At 50.7% G+C, this 19,561-nt stretch overlaps 1 protein-coding gene across 1 annotated transcript; it reads left to right on the top strand.

Moving 5' to 3' along the window:
* Positions 1-14,713: 14,713 nt before the first annotated feature.
* Positions 14,714-19,308, top strand: LOC111258325. The gene is made up of 4 exons (XM_022829503.1): positions 14,714-14,836; positions 17,729-17,911; positions 18,738-18,851; positions 18,951-19,308. Exons 1-4 carry the CDS (start codon positions 14,714-14,716, stop codon positions 18,951-18,953), a joined length of 423 nt encoding a protein of 140 aa, XP_022685238.1. The 3' UTR covers positions 18,954-19,308.
* The last annotated feature ends 253 nt before the right edge of the window (positions 19,309-19,561 follow it).

Genomic DNA, 19,561 nt, shown 5'->3' with positions numbered 1-19,561 from the left:
CGCGCCCCTTTTTCCCCAATGGCAGCGGAAGCCCTCTGCACCCCTTTCTGCAGAGCCTCGCCTCCCGCGCCCATCATCATGCCACCAGATCCCGGCCCCAGAGCCCGATGTCGCCCGTCTTTTCCGTCCCTTCAGCCACAGTTGCGCCGCCCGGTCGTCGCTACACGACGATTCCTCCACCGCCAACCCCGACCGCGGCCATGACAGTTCCTTTCCCCGCTCTGTCAGAAGCCGCCCGACAATCTGTTGTTCCACGCTCTCCCCCGCGCCCGCGTCCGCCTGTCTTCACACCTGTGCGCCCTCAATTCTAGCGCCGTTAAACCGGTCGCTTCTATCACCTCTTCCGCACGACGACGCCCGCTTTCCGCCAAATCCCAACCACCGGTCTACCCGCTCCTACACCGCCCTGACGGCAGAGCGCAATGATCGCTGGCGTCACCCCCGGAGTTCTGCAGCACCGCCCTCCTTGCTCAATCGCCGCCACGGCAGAGCACTCCATTGCTTCTCCCCGGCCTTCGCGCCGCTCCCCTTCTCTCTCTTCGCGCCGTTTCCTTTTCCCTGCTCCAGCAGCTATAAAAGGAATGCCCCAGTCGCCGGAGTTCCCTCCGCCCTTGTTGCCTTCAGCTTTCTCTAGCTCCCTGCTCAAGCTCCTAGCGCCACCCACCCAGTTCTTGAGAAGTTCTTCTCCCAGTTCCTTCTCAGTTTCTTCCAAGTCACCCAGCAGCTTGCTCCTCCGCGCTGCGTAAGAGCTCTCTTGTGATCCGCAAGAAGCAGCGCCGCTGCCGGAGCATTTCCAGTCGTGGCCCTTGCTCGAAGCTTTAGTCCCTCCGCCCAAGCTCGCTTCTTCCCGACCCCAAGTTTTCCTTTCAGGAAGAAGGTGAGTTGCCGACCCTAAGTCCACCTCGCCCGACCCCTCCTATCCGCCCGACCCCAGTTCCGTCTCGCCCGACCCTGTCTGTTCCGCCGACCCTTATCCGCCTCGCCCGAGGGCTTGGCTGTGATCTTTTTCTTCAACTCGAGGGTGTATGTGTAAAATTTTGGAACCCTGCAACGCTTGCGTCTAAGGATCCCAGTTATCACATCCTCTAGTTCGAGGATGAGACCACTAGTTTTCCTTCCTACCCTTACCTGTTGATCATCATCAGCTCTCTCGAACCACCATAACCTCCTGCTCTTTGACGCAAGTTTCTGGGCTCAGGCGAGCCAGTGTTGCTGTTGAAATAACTGTCTAAGCTAACCCTTGCATTGCATTCGTGTAGAGCTGCACCTCGCCGACGGTTTCTACGAGCTTCACTCGGCGCCAGAAGAAGAAGCTGTAGCCGAGCTCTTGCCCTCAGAAGCCGAAGTCGCCCCCGAAGCCGAGCAGTTCCCCCCCTCCTTGCTTGAAGGCAAGCCCCGGTTGCATGAAAATCCTATGTGTTTTACCAGACTTGCGCATGCCTTCTGTAACATGCTTGTGCATTTACGTATAGGAGTTGTGTGAAACCCTAGATGCATGACTTAGGTAACCCATGATATGAGCACTAGCTGTTGGACCGAGTAGCTGCATTGCTTAACTAGGAGACGGTAAAAGTCGAGTGATTTCCTGTCACTCGCGAGTTGTAGGAGTTGCATGATTTACTCTCCTGTTACAAACTATAAGGACGATGGATGGGGCAGGGTTTTGGTAACTTTTTGGTGGTCGGATGGTTGCCCCGTCTGTCTATGAAATCTTGCTAAGGCCCGACAGTGGTGGTGTTCGTGATCAAGTGTTTGAAAGTACTAGCCTCATACTTAGTATGGGATGAGGAAGCCTAGTACCGGATTGAACCTAGACGTGAGCGGTTGCCCCATTGTTCTTGGAACGGAGTTTCCCCTGCTGGTTGTCGCATGTGGTGGCAAGCGTGGTCGCAGGACGGCAGAGGCCGGGTCTGTGGAACCTTGCACCAAAGGAAATGGGCCCAACACGGGTTAGGGGATTGATGGGGAAGGCCGACACAGGAAGCGACCTCCGGGTGCGCGGATGTCGTGAGGCTAGGTTCACCATGCATGGTTAAAGAACTCGAATCGATTCGTCTGCCTCTCACAGCTTGAGATTGCTTGATCGCTATGTCACCCTGAGTAAATGAGGAATCTGATGATGGCAATGTTGTTGTTATATCTACACATCTTGTTTGGCTCTATGTTTGCTTAGAACAGGTTGCACAACCTAGATTGGTAAATGAACCTAGAACCGGAGCTAAAACTTGAATTAGGGTTACTTAGTGCTTTTGGCAAACAAACCCCTCAGCCAAACAGCTTGCATGTCTAGAAGGAGGAGTAGTCCTTACTCCTATCGGTTAAGTCTTGTTGAGCTTAGTAGCTCAGCCTTGTTGTGGCTTCTGTTTTTAGGTGAAGTTGCTGCGTCCGACCCCTCTCTGGTTGGTGCTTGGCCGCCCCAGCTCCCGCCAGGCTGGACGGTCGAGTGGGACCCCTCCTCGGACGGCGAGGAGAGGACTCAGTGATGTTCCGGCTGGCCTCGCCCGGACATCCGACCCCGACGAAGTCTTCCGCTAGCGTTTTCTCTGTTTGTTCTTTTGAATTTTGTAAAACTCTGATGCTGGATTTTATGGTTGAACTAAAATGGGTAAAACTTGTTTAACTCAGTGGACTTGTTGTATTCTCTGTAACCACTCACCTTCGTGTGGGTTTGCTAAACTCGATCCTGTTTAAGTAGTTAAATCGGATGAAATCCGACAGCACTTCGTGTTAGCTCGGTTTAGACAGGAGTGTCGCATGTTAGGCGGCTTAACCCTGCTTAATCAAGCTAATCCGAGGTGGTTTCGCCACAGCTGGTATCAGAGCCGTGTTTAGCATTTCAGAGAACCCAATGAGCCCTAAACACTTCTTTGAAAGGATAAAAGTTGCCAGAAACTTTTGAAAATCTCGTACAATCGTTAAGGATGACTTAGTGCGGGAGGCCCTAGGGGATTTTGGGGGTTGTTTTAGGTGACTAATAAGTATTTGGTTATTTTGCTAACTCCTCCAGCACTTCGCCACGTCTATCATACGTGTGCCGGGTTCCGCATTGCGAGCATGCGAGGGTTGATAGGGAGCTCCATTCAAGGGACCATATCTTCGCGGTTATTTTCGCCCACGTCTATTATACGTGCGCAGGTTCCGTATGTGTTTCATACGAAGGTTGGTACGGTTCGATTCCAACGAACCTATCGGCACGGTTGTTTTGCCACGATTGTCATACGTGTGCCGATTCCGCATCACGAGGATGCGAAGGCTTATATGGTTCTATTCGACAGGAACCTATTTCCACGGTCGAGTGTTGTCCATGCAGCCTTAAACGCATGGGTGCCGTTCCTATAGTGAGCGGTAATGTTTGGGAACGCTTTCATGGGTGCTGGCACGAAAGGTTCAGGTGTGGTGTTTTCTGCAGGTTGCTAACCGCGTTCGCATAGAGGACGTTATTAGAACCGACTAGTTATTATAGGGAGAGACGTATTGTTGCCTTGTCACCGGCGCTGACCGCGTAAGACCCAAGGTTCGGGCAGTTGTTTTGGTTAAGAGTACGGTAGGCCGTGCATGCGCCATACCTAAAATCTGTAATGTTTTCCTTCTCAACAGTAACCCTGTTCGAAAGAGTTCTTTTGGATCTAAGGATTTCTAGTTTCTCTTAGTTGCTCTCGGTTAAGCCCTTCTGCTTCTCTATCCGACCCCTGATCCTCGGAGTTATCTCACGTGGTTTCGATTTTCTTGGTTCCAGATGGCTGTTCCCGGACATGTTGTTTTTGGAGCGGACGGTACCTTCCAGTCAACGTGCCTGCATTTCGAGGGGTTTCCCGCGATTCTGTGGGATACGCTGAAGTGGTTTGGGTATCAGTCCCCGCCCCTGTATGCCGGGCGGTTGTATATGGAACAGGGCATTCAAACGTGCCAGGTGCAAGCGTTGGTACCACCTCCCCTTGCACGGCCCGACTGGCCCTCCCTTGGCATAATAGCCTATGGTCTCGCTCCGGAAGATACATGGGAATCCGCCGCCCTTCAGTTGCTCACCCAGTTCTGTCAGTTGCACCCTGTGGAGATCACGCTAGACCCGATCGGTCTCTTCCCCATCAGGAGTCGGCTGGACCCGGCCTGGCTTGACTGCGTCGGGAACATCGAGGTGTTGGCCACCACCTGCGCCATGGTCACCATCTCCACCAACGTCCGGTGCATGGCCGCTCTCTACCGGTTGATAGAGCTTCAAGGAAGAGCCATGACTCTCTTCGCCCGGATGGCTGCAGATACCCACGGTTACCTCCAGGCAGCAAGAAGAGACCTGGTAGGCCAAACCTACCAGCTGATCCAGCGTGGTGTCGAGGTCCACGATATGCAAGATCGGATCTCCAAGCTAGAAGGGGAAGTCGCCGACCTCGTGGACGGCATGATAGAGCTCTCGGAGGAAAAGATGGAGGTGGAAATGGAGGTGGCAGTCGCCAATGCCCACCTGGAGGAGCACCAAGCTGAGCTCGAGGATATGCATGCCCTCCACATGCAGCTCGAAGCCCAGGAGGACCCTGAGGAAGACGAGGGAGCGTCCAGCATGGATATAGAGGAAGATGGCGCCCCTTCTCCGACTCATAGTGTCCATTGGTAGCTTAAGGGTTCTCAGGGAACCTTCTTTCTTTTTGTTGTACTCCTCAGCAGCCTAGTTTTGGAAAAGTTGTAATAGGTTAGCCTCGAGTTGAGTGCTCCCTGTGTTGACACCCCGTTGTATAAGGTTAACCCTGGTGCATAGCTTTTTCATCTTTGTATGGTGTGGATGCTAGGTTGAGTAAGCTGCGCCGTGACCTTATGATGTGTTCGGAGAACCTGTTCTTGGGCCGACCCTGGCTTGTGAAACCGAGTGCGCCGACCCTTGAGCCAGTTTCCGCCTCGTCCGACCCTTTTCGAGTACGGACCGTGTCCGACCCCTTGGTTTGAGAGGATCAGATCCTAGGAGTTTGTATGTGGCATGTGTGCCTGAAGTGGAGTACCAGGACAAGTAGAGGTTATCTATGCTGAAAATGGAAGGAATGTGCTTCCTCTATGAGGACGTGTGATGCACCATTGGCAATAGTCGCATTACGGGATTTAATTCATACGTTCCATTTGTTGGAGTACACCTAAGGTTATGAAATTAATGGGGCGTTAACTCTTGCGGATGGCGCACCACACTAGGTCTGGATCTGTGCCCAGTGGTAGTGATCAGCGACAGGATCTTCCCCCGCCCCCGCCCCCATCGCCATTGGAGGCAATCTTGGCAACTCAAACCGAGCTGCTAAGGCATCTGGTGCAAGGACAACAACAGCAGCCACATGGTGGAAGAGCACAGCCGCAGCCGCATATCGCACGATATGAGGACTTTCTGGGGACACAGCCCCCGCTGTTCCAGAAGACACAAGAACCGCTCGATGCTGACGCATGGGTTCGTACGATCGAATCCAAGTTCGAGCTCCTCACCGCTCCATGCCCCGATAACAACAAGGCGCGGTTCGCAGCTCAGCAGCTGCGTGGCTCCGCACGGCTTTGGTGGGACCACTACCATGCCATGCTGCCTGCTGGCCACGTGGTCAGTTGGAACGAGTTCAAGACAGCGTTTATGGCGCATCACATTCCCGAAGGTCTCCTGGAGCGCAAGCTCAACGAGTTTCTAGCCCTCACCCAAGGAACTCAGGATGTGCTACATTACGCCCAAGCTTTCAATGACCTATGCCGTTATGCTGGCTATCATGCGGACACCGACGAGAAGAAGCGGGACAGGTTCCGCCGAGGACTGAGCTTGGAGCTCAGGGAAAGGCTGAACCCCATCAGGGTGGACACCTATAACGAGTTGGTCAACCTGGCCATCTCTCAGGAGGACTGCAAGCAAGCTCTCAAGGCCGACCAGAAGAGGAAAGCCTCTGTGGTTTTTCCGAGTCCGCCGACCCAAAGGTTCCGGATGATCCCTCCACAAGCCCCTGGCCGACCCCAGCAGTCAGGGAAATGGATCGCCCGACCCCTGCCGGCAACAACGCCTCGTTTTCCAGGCTTCCAGCCGCAAGTGCCCCGGCCGACCCTGCCAACGCCACCTCGCCCGGCAGCCAGTAATCGATGTTTTACCTGCGGCAATGAAGGACACTTTGCAAGGGACTGCCCCCGGAACAAGAGTCAGCAGCAAGGCCAGAACCTCATGGCAGCCAGAGGAAGAAGGCCCAAGGTGCAAGTCCGACAAGGCCGACTCAACTACAGCAGCTTGACCGATCTCCCCGAAGGTGCGCCAGTAATGACGGGTACTTTCCTTGTTTTAAATCAAGCTGTTGTTGTGTTGTTTGATTCGGGAGCCTCTCATAGCTTTATCGGGAGTAAGGCAAGGGAAAGATGTGGGCTAAGTGTCGGTCACACTAAGGAACCCTATGTGATCGCCACTCCTGGAGGAAGGATAACGTCGGATCAGGTCGTTATTCTTGTACCTCTCCAGCTAGGTCCCACCCTCTTCAAGGAAAACCTTATCATCCTTGACCTAGAAGGCATAGATGTCATCCTTGGCATGGATTGGATGGCCCGACATCATGTTGTTCTAGATACATCAGCCCGATCTCTTTACATCAGCTCACCCTTCCATGGCAGTTCTACCCTATCCTTGACCCATCCTGAGTCTCCGACTCCTTGTGCTTACCCTCTCTTGGGAGCCCATCTAGAAGACCTCCCTGTTATCTGTGAGTACCCTGATGTGTTTCCAGAAGATTTGCCGGGTATGCCACGTGATAGAGAAGTGGAGTTTTCCATAGAGTTGATTCCTGACACAGCCCCGATATCTAAGAGACCCTATCGGATGCCACCCGCTGAGTTAGCCGTGTTGAAGACCCAGTTACATGATCTGTTGGAAAAGGGCTTCATTCGACCCAGTACATCATCTTGGGGTTGCCCCGCCCTGTTTGTGAAGAAGAAAGACGGCAGTTTACGGATGTGTGTGGATTACCGACCCCTCAATGCGGTAACAGTCAAGAACAAGTACCCACTGCCACACATTGATGTCTTGTTCGATCAGTTAGCCGGAGCAAAAGTGTTCTCCAAGATCGATCTTCGTTCTGGTTATCACCAAATCAAGATTCGACCTTGCGACATACCCAAGACAGCTTTCTCTACCAGATACGGACTGTACGAGTACCTAGTCATGTCCCTTGGACTCACCAATGCACCTGCTTATTTCATGTACCTTATGAACTCGGTGTTTATGCCCGAGCTGGACAAGTTTGTAGTGGTGTTCATTGATGATATCCTAGTGTACTCGAAGAACGAGGAACAGCATGCCAACCATCTTCATATAGTTCTCCAACGGCTGAGAGATCACCAGCTTTATGCAAAGTTCTCCAAGTGTGAGTTTTGGTTAGATAGTGTCAAGTTTTTGGGACACACTATCTCCAAGGACGGTATCGCCGTGGACCCCAGTAAGGTGCAAGAAGTCATGGAATGGAAGTCTCCTGCCTCAGTACACCAAATCAGGAGTTTCCTTGGACTGGCAGGTTACTATCGGCGTTTCATACCGGATTTCTCCAAGATAGCAAAGCCGATGACCGAGTTGCTGAAGAAAGAGGTCAAATTTGCGTGGAACACCAAGTGTGAAGAGGCCTTCAAGACCCTGAAGCACTTGCTGACCACCGCCCCAGTTTTGGCTCAACCCGACCCCTCTAGGCCGTATGACGTATACTGTGACGCCTCTGGTACTGGACTCGGATGTGTTCTTATGCAAGACAGCCGAGTCATTGCCTATGCCTCACGTGCGTTACGACCTCATGAGCTAAACTACCCGACCCATGACCTTGAGTTGGCAGCAGTGATACATGCCTTGAAGATATGGAGGCACTACCTAATGGGAGCTCACTGCAACATCTACACCGACCACAAGAGCCTCAAGTACATCTTCACTCAAGCCGACCTCAACATGCGTCAGAGAAGATGGCTGGAGTTGATAAAGGATTATGAATTGGAAGTGCACTATCATCCTGGCAAGGCCAATGTGGTAGCCGATGCCCTCAGTCGCAAACCCCATTGCAACTGCTTGTTGTCAACAGCCTTCACCAACACTCTGTGTCACGAGATGGGAAAACTAAGTCTGGAGATTGTTCCCCATGGAACCCTTGATCACATCATCCTTGACTCAGTTTTGGAGGACCAAATTCGGTCAGCACAAGCTAAGGATGAAGAAATAAAACGGATCCTCAGTAAGATCTCAGTAAAGGATGAAGGATATAAGCATTTCCATCAGGACCAAACGGGAGGTGTGTATTATGGAAACCGACTAGTAGTGCCCGCCGACCCCGAGTTGAGGAAGCAGATCCTAGATGAAGCTCATCTTTCCAAGTTCTCAATCCATCCTGGCAGCAACAAGATGTACCATGATCTCCGTCAGACCTTTTGGTGGAGTGGAATGAAACCAGAAATAGCTCGTTATGTTTCAGAATGTGACACATGTCAACGTGTCAAGGCCAGTCACTTGAAGGTAGCAGGAACCTTGCAGCCGCTGCCTATTCCCTCTTGGAAATGGGAAGACATCAGCATGGACTTCATAGTTGGATTACCCCTTACAACTCAACGGTATGATTCCATCTGGGTTATAGTGGACCGTCTGACCAAGACCGCACATTTCTTTCCTGTTCGTACCACCTACACAGTCAAGCAATATGCAGAGTTGTACCTCGACCGTATCGTTTCCCTACATGGTGTACCCAAGACCATCATCTCTGATCGAGGAGTTCAGTTTGTGGCCCGTTTTTGGGAGCAATTACAAGCATCTATGGGCACCAAGCTCATCCGAAGCTCAACATATCATCCTCAAACCGATGGCCAAACCGAGAGAGTCAACCAGATCCTTGAAGACATGCTAAGAGCCTGTGTTATCCACTATGATAAAAACTGGGACAAGTGCCTGCCCTTAGCAGAATTCTCCTACAATAACAGCTATCAGACCAGTTTGAAGATGGCACCGTTTGAGGCCCTATATGGCCGGAGATGCAGGACACCCTTGAACTGGTCCCAACCAGGAGAAAGACAGGTTTATGGCCCTGACTTAGTGGCAGAAGCCGAAGAGCAAGTGAAGGTAATTCAAGCGAATCTCAAGGCTGCCCAATCCCGACAGAAGAGTTACTCCGACCAGAGGAGAAGACCCCTGCAGTTCGACCTGGGTGATCATGTGTACCTTCGAGTCTCCCCGACCAAAGGAGTGCAACGGTTTGGAATAAAAGGCAAGTTAGCTCCCCGCTATGTTGGCCCTTATGAGATCGTGGAGAGATGTGGACCCGTTGCTTACCGGATCCAACTCCCAGAACAGCTATCAGCCATACATGATGTTTTCCATGTGTCTCAACTGAAGAAATGTGTCCGAGTTCCAGCAGAGATCTTAGAACAAGAACAGCTTCAGGTAGAGCCTGACCTGACCTACGCCGAGTACCCAGATCGAGTTCTTGACCAAAAGGAAAGGCACACCCGACGCCAAGAGGTAAAGATGTACAAGATCCTCTGGAAAAAACCACACCGAAGATGAAGCAACATGGGAAACGGATGAATATCTGAACAAGCGTTTCCCAGGTTTTCTGTCCCATCAAGTAGGTAAGAACAGCACACCCTTTGATCTTTGAATCTCGGGACGAGATTCTTTTTAAGAGGGGTAGGCTGTAACGACCGACCCCTAAACCTTCCCAGTTAATCTTGATCGGAGCCTTTGACCTTAGTTATCTGTCTTGCTTAACCGTGCCTGAGTGCTCAGTTTTCCGCCGGTCCGACCCCTGGATTCGACCCATTCCCGCTTCGCTCCTCTTCCGACCCCGGCGAGCTCAGCCCGCCGTCGGATCTTGCTGATCTTCCTCACCCGTCCGATCTATCCACCGGTGGACCCATGAGATCTTTTCCAGATCCTCCGCGACAGCCGCACTCGAGTTGCATGGCCGCCTCAGAGTCTTCCTGCCGCGTGGCTCGTCTTCTCCGACGCCGCCGCTCAGTTTTGTCTCTGGCGAGCAACAGAGTGGGTTCCCGCGCCCCTTTTTCCCCAATGGCAGCGGAAGCCCTCTGCACCCCTTTCTGCAGAGCCTCGCCACCCGCGCCCATCATCATGCCACCAGATCCCGGCCCCAGAGCCCGATGTCGCCCGTCTTTTCCGTCCCTTCAGCCACAGTTGCGCCGCCCGGTCGTCGCTACACGACGATTCCTCCACCGCCAACCCCGACCGCGGCCATGACAGTTCCTTTCCCCACTCTGTCAGAAGCCGCCCGACAATCTGTTGTTCCACGCTCTCCCCCGCGCCCGCGTCCGCCTGTCTTCACACCTGTGCGCCCTCGATTCTAGCGCCGTTAAACCGGTCGCTTCTATCACCTCTTCCGCACGACGACGCCCGCTTTCCGCCAAATCCCAACCACCGGTCTACCCGCTCCTACACCGCCCTGACGGCAGAGCGCAATGATCGCTGGCGTCACCCCCGGAGTTCTGCAGCACCGCCCTCCTTGCTCAATCGCCGCCACGGCAGAGCACTCCATTGCTTCTCCCCGGCCTTCGCGCCGCTCCCCTTCTCTCTCTTCGCGCCGTTTCCTTTTCCCTGCTCCAGCAGCTATAAAAGGAATGCCCCAGTCGCCGGAGTTCCCTCCGCCCTTGTTGCCTTCAGCTTTCTCTAGCTCCCTGCTCAAGCTCCTAGCGCCACCCACCCAGTTCTTGAGAAGTTCTTCTCCCAGTTCCTTCTCAGTTTCCTCCAAGTCACCCAGCAGCTTGCTCCTCCGCGCTGCGTAAGAGCTCTCTTGTGATCCGCAAGAAGCAGCGCCGCCGCCGGAGCATTTCCAGTCGTGGCCCTTGCTCGAAGCTTTAGTCCCTCCGCCCAAGCTCGCTTCTTCCTGACCCCAAGTTTTCCTTTCAGGAAGAAGGTGAGTTGCCGACCCTAAGTCCACCTCGCCCGACCCCTCCTATCCGCCCGACCCCAGTTCCGTCTCGCCCGACCCTGTCTGTTCCGCCGACCCTTATCCGCCTCGCCCGAGGGCTTGGCTGTGATCTTTTTCTTCAACTCGAGGGTGTATGTGTAAAACTTGGGAACCCTGCAACGCTTGCGTCTAAGGATCCCAGTTATCACATTCTCTAGTTCGAGGATCAGACCACTAGTTTTCCTTCCTACCCTTACCTGTTGATCATCATCAGCTCTCTCGAACCACCATAACCTCCTGCTCTTTGTCGCAAGTTTCTGGGCTCAGGCGAGCCAGTGTTGCTGTTGAAATAACTGTCTAAGCTAACCCTTGCATTGCATTCGTGTAGAGCTGCACCTCGCCGACGGTTTCTACGAGCTTCACCCGGCGCCAGAAGAAGAAGCTGTAGCCGAGCTCCTGCCCTCAGAAGCCGAAGTCGCCCCCGAAGCCGAGCAGTTCCCGCCCTCCTTGCTTGAAGACAAGCCCCGGTTGCATGAAAATCCTATGTGTTTTACCAGACTTGCGCATGCCTTCTGTAACATGCTTGTGCATTTACGTATAGGAGTTGTGTGAAACCCTAGATGCATGACTTAGGTAACCCATGATATGAGCACTAGCTGTTGGACCGAGTAGCTGCATTGCTTTACTAGGAGACGGTAAAAGTCGAGTGATTTCCTGTCACTCGCGAGTTGTAGGAGTTGCATGATTTACTCTCCTGTTACAAACTATAAGGACGATGGATGGGGCAGGGTTTTGGTAACTTTTTGGTGGTCGGATGGTCGCCCCATCTGTCTATGAAATCTTGCTAAGGCCCGACAGTGGTGGTGTTCGTGATCAAGTGTTTGAAAGTACTAGCCTCATACTTAGTATGGGATGAGGAAGCCTTGTACCGGATTGAACCTAGACGTGAGCGGTTGCCCCATTGTTTTTGGAACGGAGTTTCCCCTGCTGGTTGTCGCACGTGGTGGCAAGCGTGGTCGCAGGACGGCAGAGGCCGGGTCTGTGGAACCTTGCACCAAAGGAAATGGGCCCGACACGGGTTAGGGGATTGATGGGGAAGGCCGACACAGGAAGCGACCTCCGGGTGCGCGGATGTCGTGAGGCTAGGTTCACCATGCATGGTTAAAGAACTCGAATCGATTCGTCTGCCTCTCACAGCTTGAGATTGCTTGATCGCTATGTCACCCTGAGTAAATGAGGAATCTGATGATGGCAATGTTGTTGTTATATCTACACATCTTGTTTGGCTCTATGTTTGCTTAGAACAGGTTGCACAACCTAGATTGGTAAATGAACCTAGAACCGGAGCTAAAACTTGAATTAGGGTTACTTAGTGCTTTTGGCAAACAAACCCCTCAGCCAAACAGCTTGCATGTCTAGAAGGAGGAGTAGTCCTTACTCCTATCGGTTAAGTCTTGTTGAGCTTAGTAGCTCAGCCTTTGTTGTGGCTTCTGTTTTCAGGTGAAGTTGCTGCGTCCGACCCCTCTCTGGTTGGTGCTTGGCCGCCCCAGCTCCCGCCAGGCTGGACGGTCGAGTAGGACCCCTCCTCGGACGGCGAGGAGAGGACTCAGTGATGTTCCGGCTGGCCTCGCCCGGACATCCGACCCCGACGAAGTCTTCCGCTAGCGTTTTTTCTATTTGTTCTTTTGAATTTTGTAAAACTCTGATGCTGGATTTTATGGTTGCACTAAAATGGGTAAAACTTGTTTAACTCAGTGGACTTGTTGTATTCTCTGTAACCACTCACCTTCGTGTGGGTTTGCTAAACTCGATCATGTTTAAGTGGTTAAATCGGATGAAATCCGATGGCACTTTGTGTTAGCTCGGTTTAGACAGGAGTGTCGCATGTTAGGCGGCTTAACCCTGCTTAATCAAGCTAATCCGAGGTAGTTCCGCCACAGCCAGGCTCTTCGAACCACTTGCTCGAGCACTTCGGCTGGTACCCGGTTATCACTGGCATTGGAGGATCATGGTTCTCAATATAAAACCACTTTTCCTTCCAGACGCTGTGGGATGCCGGAGTCTCATACTCCAAATACAGATCGGGGTCCCTCAGCTGAAATCCCGTGCCTCCGAGTACTGCCATCCCATCTTGACTAGGCTGGGGCTTCCAGCAGAGAAGCTTACGAAACAAATGAAAATGGGGCTGTATCCCCAAATATGCTTCACAGAGATGCACAAAGATTGCGATTTGCAATATCCCATTGGGGTTCAGATGAACAAGCTGAAGGTTATAAAAGTTAAGGATATCTCTTTTGGATGGGTCTTAAAATTCCAGGCATTGGCATAGGCTGTTGGAGGTGTGCCCTAGAGGCAATCATAGAGATCATGATATTCCACTGTATCCATGTTTTATATTGTGTTCCTTGAATATCCATTAAAGGCTACTATAATTGATGTGCAATTATGTGAATTGTTTGTGAAACTCTTTACTTGTATGGTTATTCTAAAAGTTATCCCTAGTCGAAGTTCATGTGAGGACACACATGAATATTAGACTAGCACATGTATTAGTTGATGACTATATTTCACAAGTCATTGACATGGAGATATCAAACTAATAATGTGGGCACGTGTAGAGACATGTGTTAAGACTGACCCAACGCGAGTTACATAGTTCTCTCTTTACACAACGTGTACGCTTTGTTCTTAGACCTGAGATTATCGCATGTTCTCAAGATGTGGATCGACTTACTTAGGGGCTATCAAACGCTACACCGTAACTGGGTAGTTATGAAGGTACCTTTCAGGTTTGTCAAGAAGCATGTTGTGAGGCATGGTCTGTTAAGATGGAATTTGCCCCTCTCTATTTGAGAGAGATATCTCTAGACCCCTCGAGTGATCGGATTCGAAAATGCATGGCCATGCTACGTGAGGTTAAGAGTTAACGTAGAAAGGGATTCCGAATCACAACATCGAGAAAGAGTGGTCGGCTTGGAGCTAGACTAAATATCATGAGGCAAAGGGAATAACATGTTTGTGATGTTGTGATGGTTCGTCTGATATGATCTTTGTATGCGTATAGGAGTTACCATGTTTTGCTAGAGGCCGCTACTAACTATTGGCCGAGTAGGAGTACTCGGGCCATGTCTATACGTATATGAACCTATAGGGTCACACACTTAAAGGGTTGTAAGCCCAATTTGGATATGATCTGAATTTGACCAGGTTTTGGAGTATTAATGGGCCTTGGACCCAAAGGCCTATTAGGAACCCCTATATATTGATGGGTGTGGGGGCACCCTAGGGTTTAACCCTTTTTGCCGAACCACAGCCGCACCCCTCCCACGCCCTCACCTTTGTTGCAAATCGTAGACCTAGCAGTCCGGCTTGCAACACTTCCTTCCCGTATGTGTGGATACCTTGAAGGTGTTGCATTTGCAGCACTTGGATGAGCCGCCGCACGAGAGCTCCGACGAGGAACCTGACGAGCTGACGAGGAACCTAACGAGTCGGCGCACGAGGAGGATGCTGCTGCACGTGGCTGCTGAGGAGCTGCTCGACGTCGACGTGTGATCGACTACACTGCCCCGACGCGCTTCATCAACTTCCGCATCTGCGCGTTTAGTGGTAATTCCATGATCCATATATGGCAGTTTTCCTAGTTTACGCAGTAGAAAAATTTTGTTTTGCACTAGCGTAGCCTACCTCGTATCCCTACAGCTAGGGGGATGGTCTTTGTGCGCCGTGCACATGGAGGGGGAAGGGGGATGTGGACGTCAGGGCTTATGGCGTATGGGGGAAGGTCCACCTAGCGGTGTAAGTGGAAGAGGGAAGGGGGATGGAGGGGGAACGGGGGCAGGATGGGGGCATTCCCCTCCAGCTCGGACGCCCAGGCGGTGCCATCGTTCCACCATCGCAGCCACCACGAGACAGCCGGAGCAGCACCAGAATCGCAATTCCGGCCACCTCCAGTGTCACGACTGGTACCAGGAGGGAGCGGGGCGCGAGGCGAGTAGCATGGTGCTGGTGTGGGGCTTAGAGGGGGAAAGGAAGGAGCTCGGTCGCGAGGAGGAAAAGAAAAGGAGTGGCTAGCTCAGTGTGGGGTGCTGGAGGGGGAGAGGGGTGCCTTTTATAAGCCGAGCGGAGCGTGGTGCGGTGGCCACGTCGCTGGGGAGGGGGATAGGGATGGTAGCTTGCTTGCTGGCCAAGGAAGGGGTGGATAGGGGTGGCCGTGCTGGCGGATCAGACCTGTCGGAGAGGGTTAAGGAACTAGCGGTGGTAATGATGGCGGCGTCTGAGGAGGAATGGCTAGCTTGGGGAATACGACAATGAGTGGGAGGGGGGAAGCATTGGCGCGGCTGCATGGTGAGGTGGCACAGCGTCGCGGTGAAGGCGTGCGGTGGCAGCGTGCTGACAACAGTGCGAACGTGCATTGGTCGGGACTGGTTAAGGAGGAGAGGAGGGAGGAATGCTTGGGCGCGAAGCGAGCGAGGGGGGCTGCTCATGTTGGCGGCACCAGTCTGGCGTGGCAATGCGGCGGTGGTGCGGTGGTGGCACGGCAGCGGGCGTCGGATAGCAGCGGCACTAGTGAGCGAGGGGAAGAAGACGGTGTGACCGGGGTCGGCTGGGCCAGTGTGGAGCAGGCCGGCCTAGTTGGTTCGTGGGAATTGGGCTGGAGCTGGGCCAGTAGGAGAGGGAGAAGAGGTGGGCTGGCTGCTGGGCTGAATGGGGAGGTAGGCCGGAATGGTGATTGCCGGCCCGTATGTGACTTGAAAGGGTTTTCTATTTATTTGACTTGAGTTTGAAACCAAATTTGAATTAGGTTTCAAATTTGATTAGGTTTTGGAGTCTAGGTTGTGATACGACATAGAAATGAGGCTTTTGGAAGAAATTAAGGTTTGGTGATGTTTGAATATAACTAGCATTGGATAGGAACCTTATAGGGATTTGGTTAAATTTAATATATAAACTAAATCTGAATATTACACCTAGGGCTTCAGAAAAAGAGAGAGATTTTCATGATGGTATTTCTAGGATTTGATGCTTGGATTTAGAATACTAATGTAAGCAATAAAATGCATCAGATATGTAGGTTAAATGTATAGTTTAATTTGTGAAATAAGTTTTGAATATTTCAGGAAAAGGAGTTTAGTTTGTATTTAAAGAAAAATTTAAAAAAGTCTATATTTTTAAATACTCTAAAAAGTGGGATGTTACACTCGGTGACTTTTTTATTTGTGAAATAAGTTTTGAATATTTCGGGAACCGTCGCGGCCGTGTGTGAGTACTTGAGTGTTCAAAAAGAATGCGAGTGTGGAGTTAGTCGAAACTACTTGAGTAAAGCAGCGGTGGATAGCAACTGCCGCACTGCCTTTGGCATGTATTCGAACCGTGCGGCAGCAAAATTTTAGCTAACTTTTTAGTGCTCGTTCGACAGAGCTACTATTCAATGTGGGTCTGTTTCTCTTCTTGGGCTAGATCGAGTGGATCATGGTGGCTCACTCAAACCTAGACCAGCTCCGCAGCAATTTCATCTTGGTCTTGACTCGAAACACACCAAGGCCTTATTATCTGTAGGCTCCATCATCACACGTGGCCATGATGTGGACACACTGGACCGGGCAAAAAGGCCCTATATCTACACGTGGCTGCCACGACTACCTTCTGCACCTAGTGCGCATAGACGTGGACTGTCGGGACCGACCTAATGGGACCAGCATTTACACATGCTAGCCACGTCAGCCTGCTGGCCCACACTCGTACACGTGGACGGCCAAGTCCCACCTCTCCAGTGGATCCCGTGTTGACATATTTGACCCACACGACATGTGGACCGTTGGGTCCCAGTCACTACACGTGGCTGCCACGTAGACATGTTGGACTAGTCAACCGGGACCTACAATTACACGTGTTAGCCATGTCGGCTTGCTGGGCCCGCACTCATACACGTTGATGACCAGGTCCCACCTTTCTAATTGAGCCCACGTTGACATATTTGACCCATGACCCTAACGTGTGGACCGGCGAGTCCTCGTTGCTACACGCGGCAGCCACATAGACACGCTGGACCCTTTGGCATCACAAGTGGACCTATAGGTCCCAACGCTACATGTGGCCCACCGATTCTATGACGAGTCGCTGGCATCACAGATCCGAGATGTTGGTGGCGCACCGTTTTGTGACAATATGAGATGTTGTTCCATAGAGGCCGAGGGCTCCGGCTGATGATCTATGACAAACTTGAGATTTTCCTCATAGATGTGGCATGTTCAGTGACGAAGTTCTAGAATGTCGCACGCAAAACGTCATTGAAGCTACTATTTCTAATAGTGCTACTACTATTCTTCTTCCTACCCAAGCCGTCGCCGCTGTCGGCAATGCAACTTCTATCCGAAGCTCGCCGGTGCGCCGCTAGCGTGGCCTAGGACCATCACAGACAGTTAGCCTAATAGACGTGAGCGACCTCTTGAACACAAACATAGTTCCCATGGCAAACATGCTTTGCTCTGTGGTCCCTTGCTTTGCCTTTTGTTATCTTTTGCAAGGACAAACACTTATATACCACACATAGATTGATTCAAATTGCTAATATTCCCTTCGTTCCAAATTATTAGTCATTCTAACTTTTTTGGAGAGTCAAAACATCTCAAGTTTGACCAAATTTATACAATAAAGTACTAAATAGGTATCATTAGTTTCTTTATTAAATATATTTTCATAGTATATCTATTCGGTGCTATAAACTTTTGTAATCTTCTCTATAATTTTTATCAAACATAAAATAGTTTAAATTCCATGAGGACCCGTTCGTTTCGGCCTGAACTGATCGGGACGAGGGCTGTTTGGACGGTTTGGTCCGGCCGGAATGAAATCAGGTGTCAATTGAAATTGTTGTTCGGTTGGTGGACCCCGTCCCCTCCCCTCCGGAACGAATCCTCCGCGACTCCACGGGGCGGGGAGAGCTCTGGCGGCGCGGGGGAGAGAGGGACGGCCATGGCGCGTTGCCGCACCAGAAGGGGCACCGCCCTTCCACCACCTCCTCCCGTCTCTCCTCGGAGGTGAGCGCCACCATCGCTTTTCTCTCTCTATGAATTCCTCGTTCCACGATTGGGTAATTTCTTGTTCTTAGTTGCGTGCCCGAAACTCTCATCGAGGATTCGCGTTCTTCGATTGATGGATGGGCAATCACCGGTTGTCGGGGGTGGGCTGTGATTCCTGACCCTGAATCTCTAGATTGTTTTGTGGAAAAAGATTTGATTTTTATTCTGTTTTGGTTCTGGATAAGATGCATGGCTGATCTCCCTCTCCCTCTTTGCGGTGAGGTTGAAACATTATTTAATTCCATCGATAGGCGCAGTTCATGTATGTGACCCCTTTCTGTAACCGGGGGAACAGGTCTTTCCCCCCAGATCCAAATGTTTCTTTCTTTTGCGGATGTACAGTCCATGTCCATCCAGATTTTACGGATTAATTTGGTAGGAAGCGGAGTTCTGTAGCGCACTTTATTTTCCAACTTTTAGCACAGTTTGTTTTTGCGATTTGTTTGGGGTATTAACTGGAGGATGGGCGAAATTTCGAAAATTGGCTGTACTGCTGTGAATGTTTTGATTTCAGTCATTGTGTCCGTCTGAGATTTTTTGAGGATTGGTATTAACTATTCTTAAACTATCACATGTGGCAATATCTTGGCATATTACATATAATCATATATTAGATGTGTGACCATTGTACATTTCTTATTTAAATAAGACTGTTCAATCTCGATGGAGCACAATTTAAGTCCAGTTTAGCGCTGATCTAGATTAATACTCTATTTCACAATATCACAACTGAGTACATTCTCTGTTCATTGTGTAACCTTTCTCATTGAATTTTTTTCATCAGGCGAGTGCAGATCTTATGTTTGGTGGAATAACTATAGTGTGTGGAATCCTTGGAACTCTATCAGGAGGTATCATCCTTGACAAGATAGGGGCTACAATTCCTAATGCTTTCAAGGTAAGAAAATACAATACCTAATCCTTGACGATATAGCAGTCGAAATGCAGTTTGTTATTTTCATAAAAAAGTGTTTTTGTTTTGTTTTTCCTTCCCAAGTGAGCTGCAAGCTAACATTCTGCAGTCCTAATGAAGTGAGATGTGCGCACAGTTCTATTTGGAATGAACTAATGAAGTTAGCAGACTGCATACCTTTATGCTTCCATTTCGTTAACATGGATTTGCGGTGACTCGTATGCTGTTGTCATTGTGTAGCTAATTTCAATTTTGTCTTATTTTATAAAATATAAAAAGGTGCTTGCTCCATATCCAAATGTCAGACACCGGCCTACTGCTAGCTCAGTGGACAAATTTGATGTATTGTATTGGTGAAATTGCTCTGTTGAATACAAATGTTCAAGAACAAATTTGTATTGACCTGGATTGATCTGGAATGGCTCTGTTTCATATGTGTGGATCTACGGTGACTCATGCTGGAATGGCTCTGTTGATCTGTACATATTTGATGTATTGTTTTGAATTGATCTGGATTGATTCCATCTCTGCCAGATGGATTGACCTGTTTGTTTTGAGTGGATTGGTAGGATTAAATCCTGACCGAATTGAGTGACACGGGTGGAATCACTCAAACTGGGCCTGGAAGTAATCCTGGCCGGAATCCATTCCGGCTGAAACGACCAGCCTTAAAAGTTAGAATGACAACTTTAATA

The sequence above is a fragment of the Setaria italica genome, chromosome VIII (genome assembly GCF_000263155.2).
Source record: "Setaria italica strain Yugu1 chromosome VIII, Setaria_italica_v2.0, whole genome shotgun sequence".
NCBI classification, from domain to species: Eukaryota; Viridiplantae; Streptophyta; class Magnoliopsida; order Poales; family Poaceae; genus Setaria; species Setaria italica.
This window is presented reverse-complemented; position numbering and strand designations above follow the sequence as displayed.